General features: G+C 47.8%; 2 protein-coding genes across 4 annotated transcripts in view; both read right to left on the minus strand.

The window, feature by feature from the left end:
* LOC149348011 (fatty acid synthase-like) overlaps positions 1 to 15278 on the minus strand; it is a 33387-nt gene extending 18109 nt beyond the window's left edge. Inside the window, exons 1-6 of one of the 3 annotated variants that reach the window (XM_089585709.1) lie at positions 14933 to 15278; positions 12376 to 12517; positions 11170 to 11496; positions 7674 to 7874; positions 5365 to 5487; positions 2462 to 2695 (exon numbers count right to left, since the gene is read on the minus strand). In XM_089585709.1, the coding sequence (XP_089441835.1) occupies positions 2462 to 2695; positions 5365 to 5487; positions 7674 to 7874; positions 11170 to 11496; positions 12376 to 12508 (1018 nt within the window). In that variant the 5' untranslated portion in view covers positions 12509 to 12517; positions 14933 to 15278. Of the gene's footprint in view, positions 1 to 2461; positions 2696 to 5364; positions 5488 to 7673; positions 7875 to 11169; positions 11497 to 12359; positions 12518 to 12901; positions 13542 to 14932 lie in introns of those variants that run through there. The other 2 variants (XM_089585708.1, XM_089585710.1) reach the window with 2 other exon arrangements.
* LOC149348012 (uncharacterized) lies at positions 9629 to 10688 on the minus strand. Its single transcript, XM_089586049.1, has 2 exons — positions 10662 to 10688; positions 9629 to 10192 (listed from the first exon to the last, which is right to left on the minus strand). Exons 1-2 carry the CDS (start codon positions 10686 to 10688, stop codon positions 9629 to 9631), a joined length of 591 nt encoding a protein of 196 aa, XP_089442175.1.
* Positions 15279 to 21486: the final 6208 nt, after the last annotated feature.

The raw sequence follows: 21486 nt of genomic DNA on the forward strand, positions 1-21486 counted from the left end.
GCAGTTTAGGTTCAGTGAAGTAGTTGCCAACTATATATGTGTTTAAAAGCCAAGCTAGCTGCAACTCGCCCGCTGCCACAACTTTATGAAGAAACCGAGTAAGGTTGCGATGTTTTCTTGCAAAAACTCGGTTGGCATTCATTTCTCTCATAAATTTGCATCCGAAATCAATGTCGAACGCTTTCATTTTAATTGCTGAGGTACGATTCAACGAGATGCCGCAAATGAAGAGCTTCGATGCTTGCTTGCTTTGCTTTATTGTGCTTTGCTCTGCTTGCTTGCTTGCGTGGACACGTCGAACCAAGTATAAAATCACTAACCGAGCCTTGCTGAGCACGTCTCAGGTGGTCTGGCCGCACCTAAGCTGAGGATAGCGACACATGCTTGAGCCTCTATAAGGTTTCTTCATGGGCTAAGTGAGCATGTTTCTACTTTTAAAAGGGGCGCTTCTTCGGAATGGTGACACGCCTCTCATGCGCAAGAAAATCGAAGGAACTGTGTCATGGTTCAGCCGCGCCTTTTCGACAGAAATCTCCAGAGGTCACATTAGGGACAAGCTCTGCATGTAGCCGCTCTTACGAAAGTGCTTCGAGCAGAGTAGGCTTGCTTTCGTCAGCTTGAATTCTTCGTCAGCAGCGAGCGCTTGCGCTGCGAGCTTTTGATCTTGCTAAAAACAGTGGAAGACGACACAGTCTCGGCCGTATTTGTTCATGGACACGAACGCATAGTACCTCGTGTTGAATCTGATTCTCAAGGTCGGCTGACACGCTTTGTACGTCACAACGCACGCAACACGAGAAACAACGCGCGCTGAAAGCTCGCGCGGGTGTGCCGCAGTATCCCCGGCTCCTCAACGTGACGTCACGTTGGCCGACATGGACGAGGTTTCCCTCTCCGCTGTTCTCCTCTCCTACGCTTGCGCGGGGCGCGGGAGATTTGAACATCGCGTTTTTAATTGCTGATTGCGCCACTGTTTTAGCCAAAATCGAAAAAATAATTTCACAGACGTGATCAGCAATGATAGTACTTCAAAACCCTAAAAAACTAGCCGATTCGAAAACCGCCTCAGTATCCCTTTAAATCGCATCCTGAGGATAAAGAAACCTTCGGCTGAAATATTTGGTTGATGCGTCTAAATGACAAACATGCTCTTTCCACTGGAAATGCAAGACACAATTCGGCTACAGCCTCCACTTGCCGGTTTGAAAAACAGCGATGACTTCAAGCACTTTGTTTATTTCAAATATTAAAGGCTAGAACACACAGCCATCCACTTCGAGTCAGCGCTCACATACTCTATAATTTTTTCGGCGTCATCATTAAAGTAATAAGTCTTAATCGTGGGGAGACAAGTCGTATTCTGAGATGCAGATATTGTAACAACATTTTTTTGATGGCTCTGACACAACCCTTGTTTTTATTTTTTGTCATCTTTTCTGCCACGATCCTTCCGCCTATGAAAGGTGTGGCTTTCGACGAATAAATCCAGTTGACAGTTAGCGCTGGTGTGTGTGTTTCGTCTCTCTTGTCCGTGTCTAGGCTTGCGCTATAACATTTCTACTTCAAGATGAACTACCATCTCGACCAACAGGAAGTTTAAATGAACATGTATGCCTTCTATTGCTTATATGTACAGAGGGCAAAACACACGTCTACAACAACCGAACTGTGTGTTCCGCAGCTTCTAAAGCTGCTGAGACCAGGAAGGCAAAATATGACGCAGAAATGCCATGAGTTTAACTGGAGAAGCTTACAGACAGACAATTTTTCACCAAAGGTTATCGATAGATATCGCATCTTCAGCATGAAACGCGCCAAGAACGTGTTCTAGGCAAGCGTTTTACCCTGTGTACGCGATATGTACAGTCGGGGACAAGTCTCCGGACCACATGTTCCTCTAAAGAAGCCGATAGCTCTGCTATTATTCGGAAGCTGGAGACCACACTTGTGGTGGTAAAAGTTAAATTTTTGTTCTTTCATCTCCACAAGTGCGGTCTCCAGCCGCTGTCTGATAGTAGAGTTATAAGCTTCGTTTGAGGAACACGTTGTCCGGAGACTTTTGTCCCCGACTGTACATGTTCTGAGATGTTGATGTCCCTTTATCTAGTCAACTGTAATAGCCCGGTCTGTATCTAGTCAACTGTAATAGCCCGGTCTGGGGACGTCGCTTGCCACAAGCCAATGAGAGAATTCAGCTTCAGACAATGCATTTTCTTTACGATGACGGTTCTTACGATATCGCAATAAAATGAACACTGAAGTAGCATCGAACCGCATTAATTAGCCGAGATCTAAGGAAGCGAGGGTAGTTCTGCGAAGCCACAGAAGCAAACATCAGATCTGCTCATGACCTGGTTGAAATGTATGACCACGTTGCGCCTGCTAGCTTTGTTGGAAGCACTACAGTTGCTTACTGTGCATGGCATAATTGACAATCACGCGTGCAGACCAAGTGTCTCACCCGCTGCAGCTTCCGAGTGACCCATGTTGGTCTTGATGGATCCAACCAAGATGGGCTTCTTGCGTCCCGGGTCGCGGAAGACGCTGCTGATGGCAGCTATCTCCTGGATGTCGCCCGCCTGGGTACCCGTTCCGTGAGCCTCCACGTACGACACTTCCCGTAGATCCACCTTGGCCTCGGTGTACACTTCCCGCATCAACTCCGTCTGCGCCTCGCCGGACGGAAAACTGACACCTGCGTATGCAGTTAAAGGATTCACATGCAAGCTATAGTGTCACGATGCGACGTGCCACGGCATTTCCCTTCTCAACTTGGTCACAAAATAATGTCAGCCGCCGAGATGGCTCAGTGGTTATGGGGCTGGGCTGCTGACCCGAAATACGCGGGTTCGATCCCGGCCGCGGCGGCCGAATTTAGATGGAGGCGAAATTCTAGACGCTCGTGTACAGCGCGGTGTCAGTGCACGTTCAAGAACCACAGGTGGTCGAAACTTCCGGAGCCCTTCACTACGGCGTCCCTCATAGCCTGAGTTGCTTTGGGAGGTTTAACCCAATAAACCAAACCGACCACAAAATAATGTTGCCATGATGTCTCGGTTCCCCAGGAAGCAAAGCGTGTCTTTTAGTATTTCCTGCTGACGTGGCATAGTGATGTGCATATTTTGATCATGCGTCATGCTGAGGTCCGTCAAGTTGTTGAGCTCATTCCCTAATCTATCATACACACCACCCTCCTAAGCGAAGTGTCAACTGCCGGTCACACCCTGCGATTATCTGACTATATTTGATATCGAAAGGCCCCTGGAAATGCTGGAGCTTCAGAGCTGTAACTGAAAACTTTACTACTCATCTTTAGGGGCCTTTTCAGCCTCCCTCACAGAAACGATGGCCCCATAATTGCTTTCTTTTGATGCTTTTTCATGCACAAAACAAACTAGAAAACGAAACTGTACACCGAGGCAGAAAAATTCAGGGGGCACTTTGGCTGTCTAAAGTGCTGCAGGCGAAAGCGTTTCCTGGCGCACTGTTTGTTTTTATTTATTTTTTATTTCTCATATTTTTTCAACTTTTTATTTGCGCTCTCTTTCTTATTTTTATTGTTTATTTTTATTTTCATATCTTATTTTAATTTTGTTTTGATTTTTGTTTTTTTCTTATTTTCATTTTTTAGTTTTCCTTTCCTTCACTTTATTCCTTTTATTTTATTTATTTATTTATTTTTTATTTTATTTTAGATGCGCCTTTGTGGCCGAATCGAACCTTGAGCCTTCGTGGCGGAGTGGTAGCGTCTCCGCGTCAAATGCCAAACGCTCCGGTTCGATTCCCACCCTTGGCGCAGTGTCTTTTTAAGCAGTGACTCCGAAAGGCGGACAAATCTGCCGACGCGTCTATCGACACGGCTGCCGACAGCGTCTGCTAACGACAGCATGGGGCATTAAAGGCTTTCGCCTTAAAAGTGCTGGGTCTTTGGTGCCTGATGCCCGTATTGCTGGTTCTCTCGACGCACATTGCCGTTATTATAAGCTCTTTGGCTCTCCCCAGTCTATAAAGTGGTACGTAAGCCTGTTAACATTGAGAGTTGCGGCCAGGATTGCGAACATCTGTAATGAAACAAAAGCTTTAATGCTGAAATCGCGGGGCCCTTTTCTCTTCGTCATAACCTTACAGCGAAGTGGAAGGGAACCCACAATTTCTTTGTTGTGATCTTAAAGATCAGAAATCAGTTAACCATCTCCTCAGTTGACAGGTTTCATCTGTTTTTTGTAGTTCGCGAACACTGGTGTTACTGGACCACAAAAGCCAGATTTATACTGAAATACTCCTTTTTGATATAATTGAAAGGCTTGCGTGGAACACTCTATATAGGTATGTTACAGTGCTGAGTGTGCAGTCTTTGCTACTGTGATAATCTTTCGCTACAAATCTTCCGTTACGGTAGCTTTCTGCAGTTTATTTTATTTCATCACTTGGTTTCATATTCACCCGCGAGGAAGGTGTCTAGAGGCTGCACGCTGCAATCATTGCGCGGGTGAATATAGCCAATGGTGTTTACTTCGCACTTTGTGGGTACTCTACCGTCATCGATGCCATGGAAGTAGATGGTTTAAAAAAAATTATGGGAAACACCAGGTTTTGGCGCTTTTCACTTCAGCTGTGGTTCTCAGAGGTTCACTGTACTATCGTCTCTGAAGCGAGGCCATTGGAGACCGAAGACGATGATTTCGGCACCACTGGCCAGTAGCGATAGTTTTTCAGGCATGCAGGCGTATCCCTCTGGTTTCGTGTTCTTACTCGCAGTGAAGTTTAGGGGTTTATTTCTTTAGAGCTCTCCAGGAACCTGAACTCTGTACCACTATAACCTGGAACTGTTGGAACCTACCTTCGGAATTTAATATTATGGAATTAATGACAGGAGGTTTCACAAAGCCGACGGAAAAAGCTATTTATATGGCATCAGAAAAATGGCCTCAACACCTTCTATATAGATGCCGCATAACAGATTTTTGCTCTAAGACAACGCGTTACAGTTCACGCTCTACATGTAATGCAAGAAAGTTTGTCTATGCTTTCATGGTCATCGGAGCAAATGTCCGGAGGACAGAAATAATGAAACACAGATACAGTACATTATGTGTTCTAGTCTCATAACACTTTCACATATTACAGTACAAACATTAACGAACCCAGCACTGGAAGCCACGGAGACGAAATTACGTTATATACAGAAAGCTCATGAGGTGACTCAAACTGAAATTAATTTTATTTGTGTTCAAAATGGCCAGATGCATTTGGAGTTGAAATCAGTTCCGTTATCTGCCATTCTGTAGCTACGATTGCTGTTATTTTCAGTTACCACACGGCAATTAACATTGGTAGCCGGACGTCACTTAAATTAAACCTCACCTTCAATCTTGTATCCATCCTCGTTGACTTTGACATGAAGCAACTTCGCGTAGATACGGCGGGCTTCGGGTGCTCTTTGAAGGAATAGACTTCCAACGAGGTCGCTGCGTGCGTACCCGTCAGCTGCATTTAAAAACACACCGCTGGTCTCAGTGCCTCTTTTTTATTACACAGAGGAAGAGCATATCACACTGAGATTTACTCTTAACTGTTATTGTGCCGGTTATATGAATTCACGTTGTTTACCTATCGGCCACCACGACCCACAGACATGCCCCCCACCTCAAAAAACTCTTGGCAAGACAGAAGAACACGTCCTTCACCAACTACAAACGGACACTCTCGTAACCCCACTTAAACTCCACCAATGGTCCCCCTTACTCTACAAACCAGAGTGCCCACACTGTTGAGAAACAGCGACAGCTTTTCACATGGTGCGGGCATGCCAATTCAATCCTGCCGTAGACAGACTTCCGAATCCCAATATCGAGCAGTGGGAGGCCATTCTGCACAAAGAGGACTCCCGACCAGCAACGAGGACTGGTTCGCAGGGCCCACGCTGCGGCGCAGGCCAGTGGGCTGCCGGAATAGGTGAGGTGCGGTTCCGAAGTGAACGCAAAAAACCATGGGAAAATCGTCTTCCAGCTACTTCCGGTTCCAAATTTCTCCCATGCACTGCCTTTGCCGTGCATCGAATGCCGTGCATTCGTGTGCTGCGACATTGCGTATTGCACAGCATCACCGTAAGATCAGCGCGTGCTGCGTGTGAACGCGTCCTAAGCGCAGAAAATGACATTAACGAAAGGTACGCGTGTTTTTTCGCGGTTATAATATGCCAGCGTAGGCTGGCTGTTCTGCGTATGCACGGAAGTCGGTTATGTGTGCGGTTGAACTATAGTTTAACGCGTTGGTCATTATTAGTTTTTTTTTCGCTGCAGTACGAAGGCAACGAAGGGCTGAGCTTGCGCAATTTAGCAAACGATAGGTGTATTTTTCTCAGAGCGTGTAAAAGCTGCCAGCGGGCTAGCTAGCAGACTATCCACACATGCAGCTGTGCGCACAAGGCGTCTCAGCAAATCGCACTTCATACGCATAGAAAGCCTCCTACCGTTTACACTATTCTGGTTGTACTTCATGCGAAAACACGCTACGAAGCAGAGCAGAGTCGACGTCGTGTTGGTCTTGCGATGATGCGATACAATCAGCGGTGTTGCAGTGAAAATAAATTAGTGTAAGAAGAGAATTAAAACAGCGGCTGCCGTAAAGCAAGCGAGCAGGCGGATAAATTTGGAACCGGAAGTAGCGGTAGCAGACGACTTTCGGTTTGGTTTGGTTTGTGGGGTTTAACGTCCCAAAGCGACTAAGGCTATGAGAGACGCCGTAGTGGAGGGCTCCGGAAATTTCGACCACCTGAGGTTCTTTAACGTGCACTGACATCGCACAGTACACGGGCCTCTAGAATTTCTCCTCCAAAGAAATTCTAGCCGCCGCAGCCGGGATCGAACCCGCGTCTTTTGGGTCAGCAGCCGAGCACCATAACCGCTGAGCCACCGCGGCGGCCAGACGACTTTCTCATGAGCCTCTGCGCTGAATCTGGAAACGCACCTCACCCATAGGCGGACCATCCAAGGCTCCAGTAATTGCCATTGCTTAAATAAAGTTTTCAATCAACCAATCTCGAAATTGTTCAAGTTGTTGCTAATCCGCAGCATTTTGAGTTTTGAGTCGCAGCCACCCTTCTCTCCTAGTAACAATCTCTCATCTTTCTATCATATGAAAGTAGACCATGACAGCCTTCATCGTTAGTCGAAGTGACAAGCTCTCAGAGAAGCTGAAGCCGTATCTCTGGTTCTGTTACAGGCCGAAGTTCAGTCGAAGACTTGCACCCTAAAATAAGGAAAGGTGACCACGATTATCCCCTTTTAAGATCTAGACTACCTGGGGCAGTAAGATATTTCGTAGCCGTTTATCTCACTGCAGCCTGTCACGTAAATTAATCGAGAAAGCAGAAAACGAACAATCTCACGTGCCAATGATAAACATGAGCCACATTTCTCTTGCCTAGCGTATTTATTATTACCGAAAAAATAACACCCCCCCCCCCCTTCTTCTGAAAAAGAATGCGCAGCCGCAGTACTAATCCAAAGAGCGACTTAGCCTAATATTTAGGAAAGCCAGTCTAATAAGAAAGTGTTTAGTAAACGCGTATCTTCCACACTGTCTTTCTACAAATCCTAGGCATTCCATTTGTCATCTCATCGCACAGGCAGCATGGCTATTGCGAACGCCCCGTGATACAAAACACTAACCTTCAGCATCGAAACTGCGACATTTCCCGCGGGGGGACACGATACCAAGGCGCAAAAGCATCAGCATCGCGGTGGGACTGATGATTACGTTAGCGCCACCTACGATGGCAGCCTCGCACTGGCCCGTACGCAGCGCCACCGCTGCCTGGTGAAGCGCCGTCATGCTGGACGAACAAGCTGTGGCAACGGTCAAGCTGGGACCTGCATGGGAGAGCAATGAAGCAGACAATATAATAATGTAGCGTGCCAGTGACACAGCAGGTGGCAAGAGCTGCTGCGCAAGGCCTCCTACGCTGGCCCGGCAAAGATCAAGGTCAAGGCTTCCCAGATACCTGGGTTCTTCAGCCTTTCTAGGGAAGTAGCGCTTTCGCACTAAAATACAAAAAGAAGCTTATGTAAGCATAATTTAGCACTGAAAAGCGAACAGCAGCTATAACAAAAGAAGTATGGAAAGTCACTGATGGTCACAGGACCACTTGTATAGAGGAGAGAAATAGGTAAAATATAAAACACAACAATCTGGTTTGCATTACTAAACGGAGGGATTAAAATAAAGAACTGAATGGAGTATAGGTCGCATTTGAAAGTGTAAAACCATGAAGTGCAACACAGTGAAGCTAATGTGGGTGGACAGACACACAGAGACTCGGAGGCTCAAAGTAGCCGTAAAGAACCTCGGAACTGGCGGAAACCGAAATTGCGCATTTGGTACTTTGAAAGTCCTGCACGTACGACCACGCAGGTATTGCAAATAATTAGTAATCAGCAATAAGCCCCTCTTTGCCAAGGGGCTAAGTTGAAGTCCCCTCTGGATCTTGTAGAGGGAAATTGGGTTGATGATGATTGTTGAAAGATGCTTGACGTCTTGCAGATTCGAATTGCTCAATCACATTGCTAGAGGACACTTTTGGAGAGGTTAACTTTTAATAACAATTAATAACACAAAGGACGATACAAGCAAGGAGAAAAGATATTTACACCTGACTGACTCGTAGTTCCACTTGACGAAACCAGCCCTCGGTCCTGCCGAAACAGCTGGTTTTAAACCCTATGTCAACGCCCTCGGTGGGGAGAACAACCAATCAGGTAATTGCACGAACATCCGCCCAATGAATTATTGGGGAAAGGAAAACATCACCAATCAAAAATTCGGAAAAGATAACACAACCAATCAATGATTGGGGAAAGAAGGTAACTCATCGCGACAAACACTGTACACATAAGTACACTCTCTACCATCACCGTTTTGGAGGATTATGCTTTCCTGCTGCGAGCTTCGCGAATCCTCTCACTTTCCCATGATGCAGATTATTTCAACGTCCGGTTGACCCAGTTTAAGGAAAGTCACTTCAACCCATCTGTTCAGCATCGTCACTCCTCATGCCTGCAGCTAGAGTGGCAATATCCTGTTGACCCAGTGCTGCCACGACACATAAAACATTAGTAGTAGATTTTTTCGCGAAAAATCAGTAGAAATCAGTAGATTTTTAATTTCAATTTTTGTACTCAGTTTATGAGCCCACGAATTCAGCGCTTATATTAGTACTCTGCTGTTGTATTGTAGCTTCTAAGAAATAGTACAAAAATTGGCCACGAGATTCTTGTCGATACTTTTGAAAAACCCGGGGATCCAGAGAGCCATTGTCAAGCACGAAGTAAAAAACAGTGAAGCCCTCTGATGGGTGATTGGGAGATCGCTGGGAGAGGCCTCCGTGCTGCAGTGGACATAAATATAGGTTGATCACGATGATGACGATCCAGAAATAAGAAAACATGAGTCCCTTATAGCTTACGCAAATAAACTTTATTGCATGTGAACAGGCAACTTCAAAATGGCCATGCATATTTTTATTATTTACAGACTAGATATGCTGACTAGATATGACTAGATATGAGACTAGATATGACTAGATATGCTGTGAAATTTCACAAGTGGCTGTGCCAGCAACGCCGCATTAAATACACTCATGCTTATCCTTGTGCCAGTCGTCCATTCTCCTTATCAGTGGCCTGTCAATGGTGAAGCTGTGACATGCTGAAGACGTCATCAGGCGTTTCGTGTGCAGAAGGCCACAGATAGTCTCCGTGCTAAGCTTGTTCCGCAGTTTTGTCTTCAGGTTGTTTAAAGCAGAAAATACCCGCTCAACTGCTGCACTGGAATGCGGTAAGCACAGTATAGCCGTCACAAACTCGGTCAATGCAGGAAAAGCGGCGCTTCCATCACAATGTTTTTGAGAAAACACGACTGCCCAGAACTCGTGCAACGAGGTATCTTCGCTTGTAGGGATATCAGCGTTTCTTAAATATCGCCATTCGGTATCCAAAGATTGCAAGGCTTTGCCGGAGACTAAATTCGGAAAGGTTTGCGCCAGTGGTGCAAGAGACGCTGCCTTCCCCGTCATGGACACAGTTGGATCTAGGAGTTCGAGACGTTTTAAAACCGGCTCTTGAAAAGGGATACGCTTCAGAATTTGGTCGACACTCTCAATATAAAAATCAAGGCACCTTAAGCGGAAGAACTGACGTTGCTCAGTGGTAACTTAACACTCTCCGGAAAAAGTAGCAGCTTTTGCTTTCGTTTCAGTAGAAAAGCAAGAAAATCAGTATATTCAAGCGCTTTATCACTGAATCAGCAGAAAATTTTAAAAATCAGTAGATCTACTGATAAATCAGCAGCCGTGGCATCACTGTGTTGACCGCGCTTCAAGCTGTCAACGCACGCCGCTGCAGATATGGGACAAAAGCCACGCACTGTGACGCGGATCCGCCTCGCCGCAAGCACGTGCACAACAGGATGCGACCTAATGTATCCGTCCCTGGAGGGAATTTGACCTTTCCCGTAATCCTCTGCTATCCGGCGCCCCCTTATCCCGCTGGGTAGCGAGTGTAACTCACCCCCTTCTCTGCGGTTGTGCGGAGGGCACAAGAGAAAGAACGTAATGGGCATTCCACAAACGCGAACCGGATGCGGCAAACAATGTAGTGCACCGCGAACTTCACTGGCTTACTAGACATGCCCCAAGGACTATCGCCGCCGCGGTGGCTTAGTGGCTATGGTGCTCGGCTGCTGGCCCGAAAGACGCGGGTTCGATCGCGGCCGCGGCGGCTGAATTTCTTTCGAGGAGAAATTCGAGGTCCGTGTACTGTGTGATGTCAGTGCACGTTAAAGAACCCCAGGTGGTCGAAATTTCCGGAGCCCTCCACTACGGCGTCTCTCATAGCCTTAGTCGCTTTGGGACGTTAAACCCCATAAAACCAAACCAAACCAATCCAAGGACTATCCCACAACTCAATGTTGCTTCGTAGTCTGAAGTAAAAATCTGCTGCGTCCTTATTGTCATTGTTCCTGGAGCATAATATGATAAAAAAAAACCTATGTTCAGTTGCCTACGATAGTGAGTCAAATACGAGTCATAAATGTACGTCTACGCGAACGCAAGGCGACAACAAAATAAAAGCTCTAAGAACTCCTTATACACAAAGAGGACTTGCATACCGCGAAAGTCGAAGCAGTATGAGATGCGGCTGGAGGAAGCACCGAGGGTTGTTCCAAGCCTCACGTAGCCGTCGGCCTTATCGGGGTGGGCGTAGAGCGCACTGCCCGTGTCGTTTCCGATGCTGCCGACGAAAACTCCGATCCTCCTTCCTCGCAACGTCGCTGGGTCGTAGCCTGCGTCAATGATCGCTTCATAGGTTGTCTCCAGGAGCAGCCGTAGCTGAGGGTCCATCACATCCGCCTGCCGCGGTGGCGTGCTGAAGAACTGGGCGTCGAAGCGCGTCAGGTCACGGATTGTGCCCATGTATTTCGGAAGTCCTAGAAGACCTGCGGAGGAACCTTATTCAAATAACAATGCATCACCGAAGTGTCATCCGTTTCTATGACATATGGATGCTCCTTGAGTACGATGTGATGGCTACCTAGCATTTCATGTCATACTATAGTGACGGCCTCATCTAAATGCTTTTTGCACGCTCAGTACTTCGTATCCGACTTGCAGGTATATCCTTAGGCTGAAACGTTCCATACGAGTCGCCCTTATGGATTAATAGGAATTCCATATTATGCGAACAAATATATGGACAGGAAGTCCATTTTATATGAACAAATATACGGACGTCCGTACGTTTCTTGTACGGTGTCCATAAACATTCCATAAGGCTTCCATATAGCTTCTATAAAATGTGCATGACGTCATATGGAATCCGTAAGTCTGCATACGCGCTTTTTATAAAGTTTACATAGACTCTGTAGACTCCATACTGACTCCATATAATCCATATAGAATTATGGGACTCGCCTTATGGAGACGTTCAGTACGGCACGATCTCATTAAGCCTCCTACGCCGTACCGTAACATACGACCACGTTTGTTCAACATGCATTCGTTCGGCTAACCATGAGAAAGGCAAAAACTATGCCAGGACAAGCAAATCATTAAAAAAAGTGTTCACACTCGAGGCGTCAGGTATAATGGGCCGGCGATCATATGCACTAGCTTGTCCTAACTGTGGTAGTAAAAAAAAAAAACGCAGCTTCAAAGCATGAGAGGGCAATTTGTTCCCCCCTGTCCTCCTTTGATGCTAAGCCATCTGATGATAACTTGTGCGCAACATACGCGAATAATCGGTGCAGGTTTGAATAGCTAGCTAATAAAAAACTCAGCAAAAGCAGAAAGGATAATATACTTCGGAGTCATCGTACCACGTGGCCAGCGAGTCTCGTCATCCGTGACCATGTCAACACCAGCGTAAAGCTTTTCCTTGAACTCCACCAAGTCATCTGCTTGAGGGAAGCGTCCCGAGATTCCGGAAATCACGATGTCGTCATCCGCCATGGTTGCCTGCTGAGGAACAAATGCAGTAAACTAAGAAAACGAAAGAGATGTTTCACGCAATATTGGGAATTCCTTAACGAAGGGATGCAAGGTCAATGACCACAGACTCTAAGCGGTGGAAAATTGAACCACTCTGGTTAGCCTAGATTTTACCGTAGAAGTAATGTTAATGCTTTCATTCGCCACCTTTTGCCCCTTCTCTACGTGTAGGGTTGCCGAAGTGGAATTTTCATTGGCACATTGATTACATCACTCTGTGGCGAAGGTATCACGTGGAATTCCCCCAGAAGCACAGCTCATCGGCACAATAGTCGAATTGGGAATGTATTGGCAAAGACGCGTCTTACAAAGGACCAGAGTGAAACCATCCATTTGCAACATTAGGATGATGACTTGTGCGGCTTGGGAGATGTTCAACGTCTCGGCTGGCGCAGCATCAGCAGCGAGAAGCGGTAAAGGCCGCAGCTCGGCCGTGTTAGAGGTCCACTGAAACACCTACCGAAGAGAGCACATCAACTCGCTCAATCATTGCACTGCGTTGTCATGGAAACCTGGGCCAAATAATACACTTCTACATGCAGCAGAGGACCCACAATCACGCGCGAAAATTGGCGAGCCCTTCCCGGCGACTTTTTCATGCTCGCACCCTCCTCCGTCGCTCGCACGTGCGTATACAAGTTGAGAGATGGCTATTGGTTAGATTCTTTCAGACGTCAGGCAGCTACCGTGGCCGCAGCCAATAAGCAGCGCAGCCCCGATGGCTCAGGAAGCTCCGCCCCCGGAGGTGAGGCCAGAGGAGGAGCACCGACCTCAATAACATGAAATAACATTCAGTCAATAACATTCAATATTTCTATTATTGCCTTCAAAGTCAATGTGATTTTGGCCAAAATATTTCCCCACATATTCAGGACAACGCAGCGAGCTATGGAAACAAAAATGATAGGTGTAACGTTAAGAGATCGGAAGCGGGCGGAGTGGGTGAGAGAACAAACGCGCGTTAATGATATCCTAGTCTAAATCAAGAGGAAGAAGTGGGCTTGGGCAGGGCATGTAATGCGAAGGCAAGATAACCGCTGGTACTTAAGGGTAACGGAGTGGATTCCAAGAGGAGGCAAGCGTAGCAGGGGGCGGCAGAAAATTAGGTGGGCGGATGAGATTAAGAAATTTGCGGGAATATGGTGGCCGCGGCTGGCGAAGGACAGGGTTAATTGGAGAGACATGGGAGAGGCCTTTGGCCTGCAGTGGGCGTAGTCAGGCTGATCATGATGATGATTGGTCCGAGAACGGTAGGACGTACGGGCTGCGACGTTAAAAACCCTATCGGGAACTCGTCACTTCATGCCGCTGATTTAACATTCCTAGCCAGCCGTTAAAGGACTACGTCCCCGCTTAACGATTGCTCGAAGCCGGTACGAGTTCGAGCTACCGACCACGTCGTTTCCCGATCTACGCTGATAGTCGGCCTTTCAATGCTAGCCTGTTAGGCTTGCTTTCCTCGCGTCAGTCTATCTCTGTTTTCCCCGTTTTTCCGATAGCATTTTTTCTTAAATCCTTACAGGCCATTATAAATAACGACTGTCAGTGTGCCGTATCACTGCACGTGTTTTGATTTCTCTGGCACGCTCTGTTTCGTTGGTGCATCACTGGGGCGCACGGAACATTCGCGTCCCGCGGTAAGTCTGAGTAGGGATTCAGCTAGTTTGTGTTGACATGTAGAGGGGCCGCGGGCAATTTGCTGGAGCAAAAAATTCAGGGGGCACTTTGACTCTCTATAGTGCGTAGAGGCGAAAGCGTTTTCCACACCACTTTGACTGCCCCCTCTCTGGCCCTGGTGACGCCACCACTAGATGATGTCACACATAATTAATAACTAATTATGAAGTAATTAGAAATTACCAATTAATGATTAATTACTCATCAATGACTATACACTAATTAACTGCTATTAATGACACTTAAGCTTCGGCTTTAGCAGTGGAACGCGGCAGCCTGTTGTAGCGCTGCTAGGGAGTCCACGGAACGCCAGCACCCGTTCAGTGCGATTCCTTGCCTTTTGAACGCAACGCTTGAGGAAAGGAAATGCTTGAGTAATTCTGTCATCTCGGTGGACACCTGAACCGCAGCGTACACGAAGGGAGGAAGTGGGAGTGAAAGAAGAAAGAGGGGCCGTAATGAAGAAAATGAAAATTGTATTTGAGGAAAGAAAACTATGCAGTAACTGTCTTACTCACTTATCTCGGTGGACACCTGTCAAAAGCATGACACCTCTGCTGACAAGCTTCTGCTGACAACATTCTGTCGACAACGATAAGGCATTAAAGGCTTTCGCCTTAATACGCGCGTTCATTTGAAGTTCAAATGATGAGCCCAGGATCCGCGCGATTCTGCAGTGGACCTTGCCCACTGTCAGTGTAGGCTTACCGTCCTGTCGGCGAGTTCCACGGACTGGTTGCGAACTACGACTAGGAGAGTGGAGGTGCCGGCGGCCCTTTGCTCCAGACTTCTGCAGCGCTATGCACGATGGCCCAAGGAGCTGACTTATGTGCTGTACAGCCCAGATAATGAAGGAGCCCGCATCTGAAATGACGGTGCACAAGCTGCGTTGGAGGACGACGAGTATAGATTCTTCGTAGCGCCGGGATGGTAACCGTGACCGTGCTAGTGTATCGCTCTCGCGCTACTCAGCGGTCCGTAATTGTCCCCAGGTTGCCGGCGAGTCGTTGACGCAAGACAAACCCCTACGTGGTACGTCACGATGAAGTCGGGATCTTGGTGCCTACTGCAAATTCCCAAGTCCTTTGGGGCGCATTCAGGCGCGCCGTTGTAGATTGCGGAATGAGAGGGGACGTGGAAATGGCCCCCATCCCGGTGATGGGACAGATACATGTCCCATAACTCGTAGAGGTGCTTAGAAAACGTAATTACTTCGTGTGTTTCCCAGAAAATTGAAACACGTGGAGACCAATCACACACACACATGCACACACACATGCGTGTGCGCGCACGCACACACGTGCGCAAACACACACACAGACACACAGTCGGCAGCAGGTGCGATTTTAAAACAAGGCTAGGCTATCTCACAAAGACCTTTGTATGAAGCAGTTCATGTTTTACAAGCAGAAGACAAACATGCCAATCACATAGACTGGAGACCTGACGCTGCACATCGAGGGCACAACAGTCACGCAGCTTTCACAGCGGTGGCAGCGAGATGTAAAAAGTTTAAATCACTGGCAGCGACAGAAGCTAGGACTAACGACGAGCTAGTCCTCCATTTTCGGCTCGCAGTCGGACGTGAGGGAGAAACCCGGCATTGGATAGCTCTTTTTTTTTCCGGTCGTCATTTCAACCATGTTCTCAACTGATGGTGGTGGTGGAAACTTTTATTGCCAATGGTGTAAATCGTGGGGGCGAAGCCCCCTACATGGCACTTGGATGCCTCCTTAATGTGAGGAGGAGGCACTCTTACAACGCGAAGGATAGCCCCTGGAGCGCAATCCTTCTGTGAGCGCTGGAGATGATCCGGCGCTGGTCTTGAGCGGACGAGGTGGTCAGAAGAGACTCCCAGTAAGACTCCGCCGCGGTTGGTGATGGGGGATGAGGGAAGGTGGGGCATGTGAGGAGGGTGTGTAAGAAGTCTCCTGGTTTGCCGCAAAGTTTGCATGATGACGGGAATTGGTCTGGGTATCGGGCATGCAGCAGTATTGGGTATGGAGCAGTTCGGGTTTGTAGTTGTCGCCAATGAGCAGCCTGCGCTATGGTGAGGGATGGAGCTGGGGGTGCGTATTCCCTTCGTTTGTCTCGGTAGTACGAGAGAATATCACGGAAGAAGAGCAGGCGCTCCGAGGCTCGTAGAGGGGGCTCGACTCCTGCCTGGAATGTGAGACCTCGGGCTAGGGAATGAGCCTCCCCGTTGCCAGGGAGGCCAGCATGTGCTGGCGTGCAGATGAAGGTGATGAGGCGCCAGGGCTGCCAGAAGCGTAGTAAACGAGCAGCGGTGCTGGATATGTAGCCCTTGGCATAATTTAAAATTGCAGACATGGAATAGGAGATAATTTTTGTGGCAGACGTAGAAATGAGAGCAAGCGCGATGGCTGCCTCTTCTGCCTCTGTGGTAGAATTGGTAATGATTGAGCTGGAGGTTAGAAGCTTTGCATTATTGTCGGCTACCGCCAGAGCCATACGGGAGCCTGTCGTATATTCCGCTGCGTCCACGTAGACCACCTCATGGTCCTCGCTATACTGTTTGTGGAGGGCCCGAGCCCTTGCTACTCTGCGTTCGCTGTCTCGCTCAGGGTGCATATTCTTGGGGATGGGAGTTACGTTGAGGTTAGAGCGGAGGGTAGCAGAAAGGGGGACCCCCTCGGTAGGATATGTAATTGGGGTCAGGCTTAACTGGGACAATAAAGTACGACCAGCCTCTGAGCTGTATAGACGGGATAGTTGTGCCATAAAGGTAGCTTCTTTGAGCTCCTCAAAGGTGTTGTGTGCACCGAGTTGAGGAGTCGGTCGTTGGATGTGCTGGGGGGAAGACGTAGAGCCGTTCTCGTGCAACTACGTAGGTGCGCATTAACCCGGTCTCTCTCCTTCTGTTTGAGGGGTAGGTAGGGAAGGGCATATGTGGTGCGGCTTATGATGCAAGCCTGGGTGAGGCGAGTCGTGTTTCGCTCGCGTAGGCCAGCCCTGCGGTTCGCTATGCGGCGAATCAGTCGAGTGGTGTGTTGGGCGTGTGTGTGAAGTGTCTTTATGACTTCTTCGTGCGCACCGTGAGGGTGGAGAACCAGTCCTAGCACACGGATTTTGTGTACTAGTGGGATGGGATGGGTACCTAGGGCGAGGGAGATGGGTGCATTGACTGAATCGTGTTGCTTTGGCCGGTAGAGGAAAAACTCAGAATTTGAAGGGGAGCAGGTCAGGCCACGCTCCCGTACATATGCGTCGATGGCGGCTAGTGCCAATTGTAGGCGTTCTTCTATTTCGGCATCGCTGCCATGGTTTGCCCAGACAGTGATGTCGTTGTCGTAGAGGCTGAAATGGATGTCTGGAATATGAGCTAGCTGTTGTGGTAGGGGCAGAAATGCTATGTTGAATGAGCGTTTACTGAAGAAAGGTAAAAAGGAAAACACAGAATGCTCGGCCTGCGAGATGACCATTTCGTCATCCCAACTGAATGATTGTGGTCGGAGGATATCAAGATTTCTCAGAAAGCAGGTGTGTTCCACTCCGGAACAACTGAGCAAACTTTCCCTGCAGCTGCTATGATAGGGTCGAGCTATGATGGCCGAGGAAAGGCCATACTGCGCATGCGCGCGGAGCAGTGACGTCACACGGCGCACAGCTGGCACGCCGCCGCCGTCGCTGAGCGGATGACCCAGAGGTGCCGCCGCCGCGATCGCCAGTTGCGCGTGCGCAGTAGCGGCGCATAGCTAGCGTGCCGGGGCCGCCGCCGCTGCCACGCGCTCTCCATCGCCTCTCTGTCTGTCCTCTCCGATGTGCAGTAGCGGCGCACAGCTAGCGTGCCGGGGCCTCCGGCACGCCAGCTTTGCGTAGTGACGTCACTTGCTCCTCGCGCATGCGCAGTATGGTCGTGCAAGAGCACGCGCAACGGCGAGACTGTGGGCAATGTATTTCACGCAACAATATATGGCTACGCGCCGAAGTTGCTTTCGCAATCCTCAAGGCTTAACCAGAGCTAAACCACAGCCAATTTTTTTATCACAGGTGAGGTCAAAATTGGAAAAACATAGTAATTTCTTTATCTTTGGTACTCAAAAATGCCGAAACTTGCTTCCACGTTTTTCAGTAACTCTAAAGATTTTCCGCCCTCAGGTTGTGCCAGAAGAGTCGGCTTTCTAAAGCTATTTTGAACATGCGCTAACTCGCATGTCTGTTGAAAAAGATGTTGCCTGGAACAAAAGTGGGAATTTCTGTAAGCTCAGATGATTGCTTAACAGCGGACGCAAGGAAAAAAGGAACTATAGGTATGCTCTATTTGACGTTGGCACGTTTTCAACTATTATGTTTTTACTGCGTGTGCATCGGGCGACTTTTGCACGCCACTGCGGCTATTCTGAAAATTCTTCCCTTTTGGCTCTAGAATTAGAAAACATGCGAAAGGCTGTTTGGGCCACCTATTTTGTCCTGTTGGCTACCGAGAGCGATACGTCTCAAGCACTGTGTTTGAGACATACACGCATACACGCATGCATACACGCTTGGTGTGTATGCAAGAACAAAATGACGAACGGGCTTTAATTGCATAACACACCCAAATCACATCTTTGTGCCAGGAAATCTTATTTCCATGAAGTAGAATAGCCAGAGGTTGTTAAGAAATGTCTCCACGCCGAACCGACAATGCCACAAAGTGCTTTATCAGCGTCGTCTGAAAAGGACAATCCATAGGCTGTACATATACTTTTCTCTATAAAGTCTATAGAAATTTCTATAGACAAATCCTATAGACTTGTCTATACGCAATAAAAGTCCTATAGACAGTCTATGGACAGTCTATACATTTAAGGTCATACACGTTCAGTGGACATTTGTTTATAGACATTCTAAAGACTATGAATAAACAATTGAATAGAAAATATCTATAGGAAGGCAATTGAGTCGAAATGTATAGGCAGTCTATAGACCATTTCTGCCACAGTCGGCGATTTCTGGACTGGATTGGAGGGGAGCTGGGTACAGAGTGTCACACTGTAATTGACGGAGTCGATCAAGTGGTTTGGTCTCACGTTGAAAATAACAGCATGAAAAATGCGACGAACTAGGAACATAGCAATACCGGACGAGCTAGTGCAGAGAGTTGGGCTTGTTGGTATCGATCGCTATTCATAGCTAACAGCCTGAAAAAACGAGGACAAGACGAAAAAAAATAACAAAAGAAGCTCTTTGGAAACTACGCGTTCACGGTGATAACGATTTCTCGAGGATTCCATTTTACATCATAAGGAATTATGTAACGACTATGTAACGACTGCTCCCTCCATGACCCCGCCCCCCCCCCCCCCTCTCCTTTTGTAATGCCCTCCTTTTGTAATGCCCTTATCGGAGCTGGTTTTTTTCATCGCGGACAACGAAAACTGCAGTTTTGGTGTTGCTGCACGGAGGGGGACGAACAATGTTTCTTGAAGTTGCGAGATGCTGTTGAGTACAGAGTCCTTAAAATCGGTTCCCGCAAACAGCAAAATGGCCGCAGTGTCGTCTGGACTGCCGCTGACTGCATCCCAGTAATCATTGAAGCCGTTATTGTGAAAGTATACTTGTACTTTTAGATTTAAACCACCAGGGTGGAGTCGTTGGAGGCGTTCTGTGGCTTTACGTCCGGGGAGTGTAAGTAGAATCTAGGCTACGGCAAGACCAGGTGGTTGGTCATAATGCCAACGCTTGATAGGGACCCGAAGCATCTCGCAGCTTCGAAGGGATTATTTTTCTCGGTAGACAAGTCTCCGTCTCTAATGAAATCGCTTTTTGAAAATGCGTGAGCACAGCTCTGGCTGCACTTTCTCCCCAGTTAAGCCGCTTTGTTTGAATCTGCATTGCTGGAGACTGAAGTCGACACAAAGACAGCTGTACACGTACTCAACTTCCTTAACAACATCCGGACAAAAATACGAGAGCGAGGCCCGTGTACTGAGCGATGTCAGTGCACGTTAAAGAACCCCATGTGGTCGAAATTTCCGGAGCCCTCCACTACGGCGTCTCTCATAGCCTTAGTCGCTTTGGGACGTTAAACCCCATAAACCAAACCAAACCTAACAGCACGAAACACACTGAAAAAATGGCTGAGGCTTAGCTAAGGTTAAGCCTAGTCAGATGCGAAGCATATTGATGGCTAGGCTTGGTAATACATGGCTTTCCTTGGTTGACGTTCATCCCGCTCTTCATCGGTCTCTGTGGCACGTTGAAGCTTTCGCTTCTCGTTCAAATCAGCCCTGCTTCTAGGCGGCATCCCAACACCTGGCCGCCTCGTAAGTGCCCGGAGAGCGAGGCAAGCTCAGCTTTATACCGCTGCTGTAGCGTCACGTGGTCAGCTGCAGCGCCTCTGATGTGGAGCCTCCACCGCCGCGGCCGACCGCGCGAGCCGGCAGCCCCTCTCTCCTCTACTGTGACGTCATGTTGTCACGTGGTCAGCCGCCGCGCCTCTGATGTGGAACCTCCACAGCTGCGGCCGACCGCGCGAGCCGGCAGCCCATCTTTCCTCTGCTGTGACGTCATGTTGTCACGTGGTGTCACGTGGTCACGCTAAAGGTCAATGGTAGCTCCACCGCCGCGCTCGACGGGCTGTAGTGTAGCTCTAGTAATATGCTTCGCATAAAATTCCAAGAGAGGCAGTGGCCGAAGTCATGACTATGTTTTACGGCATTTGCGCGCCGTAACTCTTTTCCTAGAATGCGCTGCCGCAGTATCTTTCTTCTAACGTCGCCAATTCTTTTAGAGGAGTCCTCACTGACTGAAAACTCTGGCACCTAAATTTCGAACATGCCCTCATTATCGAAGTATTCTTTCAATATTTATGCAATTTTTTAATGATAGAGCGATTATTTTTTGATTTCATAAATGTTCGATGGCGGCTTTACGTAATGTTTACCGTCGCTCCTAGCATCTCGCCAAAAATATCCTTTCGAAATTTTATTCGTCAGCTCTGCTTCTATTTCCGTCTATTCTAAATTTATGGCGTGAATGAGTTGGTAGTTCCTACGACTCCTGTTTTCCATGTCGCACGTTTTATTCAACAGGTACGATACATTGGCATCAAGCTTAGTAATTGTTGACTTCAGATCCTGTACTTCTGTTTACAAAGCATTGACAGTTGCTACCTCGTTTTTAAAGCCTCTATTTTTTCTGTCAGGTCACGGATCTTTTCTTCAGAAGTCCGCTGTTTTGCAAGAATTTCACTGTCAGAAAAGGTTAGGGTGTTTTGTCGTAAGAATACAGCTAGAGTATTCCTTTTTCAAAAGTAT

The sequence above is a fragment of the Amblyomma mixtum genome, chromosome 4 (genome assembly GCF_055824585.1).
Source record: "Amblyomma mixtum isolate Tamu chromosome 4, ASM5582458v1, whole genome shotgun sequence".
NCBI lineage: Eukaryota > Metazoa > Arthropoda > Arachnida > Ixodida > Ixodidae > Amblyomma > Amblyomma mixtum.